We start from the raw sequence: 4,545 nt of genomic DNA on the forward strand, positions 1-4,545 counted from the left end.
CATTGTGAATATTGTAAAAAAATAAGTGTGCTATTTACGTAAGCGCCACTGTATGTACAAAGTTTTTATTGAAGCAGTAAGCATTTAATTAAAATAAAGAGCACAACGTTTTAAACTTTGATTTATATCATTTAAGTTATGTTTTTTCATTACAACTTAGCGAAATAATAACATTGAACCTTATTTATATATGTTATGAATTTTACATATTATTTATTTATTTGTTCTGGTTTAAAACCGAAAAGTATTTAAAAACACATATGTATGTTAAAATATAAATTTGTAAGTGCCTTACTCATATAAGAGAATTTTACAAATAGCAATAAATATACACCAAGTGTCAAAATTATAAGCGCACCACATATTGACAAGTTTTTACAATTTTTTTGTTTTGTTTAATTTTAGTTATTTTTTATAAAAATCTAGTTTATTAATTAACAAAAACCGTATAAATCCAAGTTTGCATCAATGTGCAATAGTTGAAAAAAAATTCAACAAACTTTCGCACATCGCACATTGTTTCAAACTTGGATTTATACGGTTTTTGTTAATTAATAAACTAGATTTTTATAAAAAATAACTAAAATTAAACAAAACAAAATAATTGTAAAAACTTGTCAATATGTGGTGCGCTTATAACTCGCTAGTCAGACGTATGGTGTATGCCGCCTATTATACTACACACATGTTACGTTTGAGTTAATTAAAAACATAAATAAATGAAATATGACATTTTCAGTTTGCTTAAATACATGATATATTTGTTTGAAATTTGAATGCGAGCTACAAAACTGAATTAATTTGTTATTGTATAAACCAAGGTTTTATAAAAAGTTTAGTTTAAAAAATTTTTAGCGTTGCAAGAAGATTGGATGATCAGTTTTATACGTAATTGTTTGTACACTACTGAACTGCAGTTAACGAATTATACGAGCTATTTCATCCCTTAATGATACTCCAATTTCATCCCTTAATGATACTCCATCTTGATGATCTTCGTATTCATTTTCTGCATTATCGTTTTCAAGAGATTCATTGTGCTCTACATATTCTTCAGATGGGGTGTTACGTTGGCGACAAATATTGTGTAGTGCACAGCACACATTAACGATTTTGCAAGCAAATTTAGGTTCGTAATTTAAACCATGTTGTAGGCAGCGAAATCTACTTTTGAGAACGCCAATAGTGCGCTCGACAATATTTCTCGCGGCTGCATGTTTCATGTTAAATTTGTGCTCAAATGTTCCTAATTCTGCATTCCTATATGGAGTCAGCACGAATCTTTCCAGTGCATAACCGGAGTCTGCCAAAATGAAATTATCATTTATTGACCTCGATAAATAGTTTTTCGCCTGACTATTTTTCCAAATGAATGAGTCGTGACATGAGCCAGGGTGTGTGGCGTCTACTGCAAGTATTTCCATATTATGGTTACATATCTAAATTAGAAAAAGAGGTATAAATCAAAAACAAGTTTTATAGATTGAGTCCTTACGAGCATAGCATTCAAGCTGAAGAAACCTTTTCTATTAAAAAACACTGACTCATTTTGAACTGGCTTTAGTAATCGAATGTGCGTCCCGTCGATACACGCAACGATCCGAGGCAGCTGGTATTTCCTATAGAAGTTCTCCCTGGATTGTTGTATTTGCGGTTCAGTCATTTGCAACGAGATATTTTCTGCACATAGCACACTTTCCATTAAAGGAATATATTTGTGCAACACCTTCCCAAACGTGCTTCTGCCTATGTTAATGTGGTGGTCCTTTGCAACACATAACTGAAAGGAACCAGTGGCAAGGAAGCGAAGAACAGCAGCGAACTGAATTGATTGTGGCAACCGAGTTGTTTTTAAATGTGGCTGGAGCTTTTGTAGAATAATTTTAAACGTGTCTTTGTCCACCCGGAATGACTTTAAGAAACTAAAGAATAACTGTGTAATAAATAGCTCAGTTTATGGCTTTGGATACAACTCACCTTTCGTCTGGCATAGTACAAATATCTGACCTTGCCCTTAAATGCTTTAGTCTCCTCAATTCTGTCTTTTTCTTTAATCTTTTTGCTTCAAAACACGCTAGTGAAAAAATGAAAGGCATTTTTGTTAATTTATAACTTGTTGAAATAGCTAAAACAGCTGTTTTGCTATACCAGAAACAAAGTGAGGAATGGAACTTATCGATAACAAAAAGTTGCGAATTCAAGAGCACCTAAAAATAAAAACGTACGATTTTTACGAAAACGCAAAACGCAAAAGTAAATGAAAATGGGAGCCCGGCTGTATGTGCATTTTGCCTTTTAAGCCAAAGTCAGTTGTGAGTAAACAAACAACTCATGACAACTCCCTCGCTGTCGTGTTGCGCTTGAATGGTGCGCATGCGCAGCCATGCACTTGAAAAACGCAACGTCAAGCGCTATTTGCCGTTGGAGTCACAAAAATGGGCTGTAAATTATGCGTAAATATGCGTCGAAATGTGGCGTCAATGCCAGAGCTGCTGGAGAATAGTGAGTAGCCGGTCTGCGTACCTCTTTCGCTTCTTCGTCGTCTAATCAATGTGGGCCAGAGCATTGTTAATGCGATACGATCCGGTTGTACGCAGACGGCCGTCTCTTCGAAGATCATTGTCGCGTTCGAATGCGTTTGTAACGGTGCTTTTTCGTTGTTTTCCTATTTTGTGCTGCCCTCGCTTTGGAATTATCAGCTTACCTCCATAATTGACATTTTTAAATATTTACTCTTCGCGGGTTTTCTTTCTAGTGTGATATTTATTCAGTGAGTTGTCACTTTGTTGCATTATGTGGGCCAATTGTTTTATTTTTATCTTTTTTTTATCGTTTCTTTGCTCATTTGTTGTATTATAGCGCATTTTTATTGTCTGGCTTTGTATGTTTCAGCTTAAATTGTTTATTGATATTATTAGGTGGGGTTTGATGCCACCTCTGCCTTAGATGAATTGTCTTTAAAGTCAATAAGGAAATTAGAGGTAATACGTTTTAGCACTTCAGTGCAACACCCCTAAGCCCTAAATAGTTTGATTCATAATTATAGAAAAATATCCAGCCTCTGTTTGATACATCCATTGACTTGGAACTACAGATTTGTAGACATGTGCCTAATTTTTCCGGCTCGGTACAGAAATCACATTTGAAAACCCGCGCGAACACGCGCCGAGAAAAAATTAGCGAAACCCGACCTGGCACAGCCCGGCAGGACTTAATCCGATTAAAATAAAAAAAAATCCCATTCTTATACATATATTATATTCGTAACAGTGGCATGCCTAAAAACGAACGCGTAAGCTTTTTTGCGTAATTTTGTACGAAAACAATTCTGTGTCGGAGGTGAGATAAAAGATGTAAATCTCTGTATGTTTCCAGGAAATATTAGTTGTGTTTATTTAAACAGATAAATTTGCCTTTCGCATATACGTATATTTTTATCCACTACTTTATGTAAACGAGCAAGCAAGAATCTTTGTTTCCCCTTATCGAGAAACTTGGGTCCGGTTTAGTTATTTGTTCAACGATTTTCGGTTGTTGTGTCCAAGCGCATAACCGGAATCCAAAAACTTTAACATACACGTATAATCAGAGGATGAAACTTTTATTTAAAATAAATGTTTCAAATTATTAATAAATTCGGTTTGCACTATGCACTTTTTTGAAAAATTCGATGTGGATTCTGCGCGAAAATACTGTGATATGCACAAGAAATACTGTATACGTTTGACATGCGGAAGTGCCTCTTCTCCGGCAACACAGAAAGGAGAATTCTACTTAGTAAGAGTTATAACTCTATATATAATCCCTAAGCGCTGCCGAAGGCAGAAGCAAGCTCAACAGGTGGTGGACCTAGCAAAATGCATGTTTTCAATGGCTTGGAAGAAGCTGTTATTGCTCTAACTGGATTGGGAACCAGTTCTTCAGGCATAGGAGGAGTTCTGGCTTGTGCTTCAACAATGCAACCAGAAGCTGACATAGATGCGCCCATGGTTACTATGCCCGACAACTCCGCACACCTTTCTGAATCCATTGCAATAGCACCCTCTTACTCTGCTGCTATGAGTGTTTTTTTAATTCATTTCCACTTTATTTCCCTTCATTCAGCTATCTTCGAAAAACAACTGATAGCTGGCAATGCTGCACATGTTTCCGCAAGGGTTGCAGCATGTGGATTACGAAAATTCGAGTTCTAGAATAAGGGGGATGATAATAATTTTTCATCAAGTTACTGGGAATTGATAAGAACATCTAAAGGGGCCCCTCATTTTTCACAAAGAGAAGTAAATGTCATATTTTGAGGTTATTTTCATAAAATACATGGTAATAAAGTTTGTCTTAATTTTATTATATTGGTAATTACATGTTTTTATTTTTATTTTTCCATTTTAGTTAGACAAAAAACAATACTTATGCTGGATTTCCACTAGGCATTAAATGGCAAAAATGACAAATGACAAAGTCGGTCATTAAAAAATAATCATTAAAATCATTTCCACATGGCATTTTTTTAAATGGCAGACATTTTTTGTCATTTCAATGCCTAGT

At 35.0% G+C, this 4,545-nt stretch overlaps 1 protein-coding gene across 3 annotated transcripts; it reads right to left on the reverse strand.

Moving 5' to 3' along the window:
- Positions 1–621: 621 nt before the first annotated feature.
- Positions 622–2,244, reverse strand: LOC108372847 (putative nuclease HARBI1). 3 transcript variants are annotated; one of them, XM_017628639.1, is made up of 4 exons: positions 2,226–2,244; positions 1,978–2,074; positions 1,496–1,922; positions 622–1,439 (listed from the first exon to the last, which is right to left on the reverse strand). In XM_017628639.1, the coding sequence occupies exons 2-4, from the start codon at positions 1,989–1,991 to the stop codon at positions 918–920; spliced, it is 963 nt and encodes a 320-aa protein (XP_017484128.1). In that variant the 5' UTR covers positions 1,992–2,074; positions 2,226–2,244; the 3' UTR covers positions 622–917. The 3 variants fall into 3 exon arrangements, with proteins under 3 accessions (XP_017484128.1, XP_017484127.1, XP_017484126.1); XM_017628638.1 differs by lacking the exon at positions 2,226–2,244 and adding an exon at positions 2,149–2,218; XM_017628637.1 differs by lacking the exon at positions 2,226–2,244 and having other exon boundaries at positions 1,978–2,219.
- Between the last annotated feature and the right edge of the window lie 2,301 nt (positions 2,245–4,545).

The sequence above is a fragment of the Rhagoletis zephyria genome, unplaced genomic scaffold (assembly GCF_001687245.7).
Source record: "Rhagoletis zephyria isolate East Lansing unplaced genomic scaffold, Rhagoletis_zephyria_1.1 Rzeph_scaffold_06097, whole genome shotgun sequence".
Taxonomy (NCBI): domain Eukaryota; kingdom Metazoa; phylum Arthropoda; class Insecta; order Diptera; family Tephritidae; genus Rhagoletis; species Rhagoletis zephyria.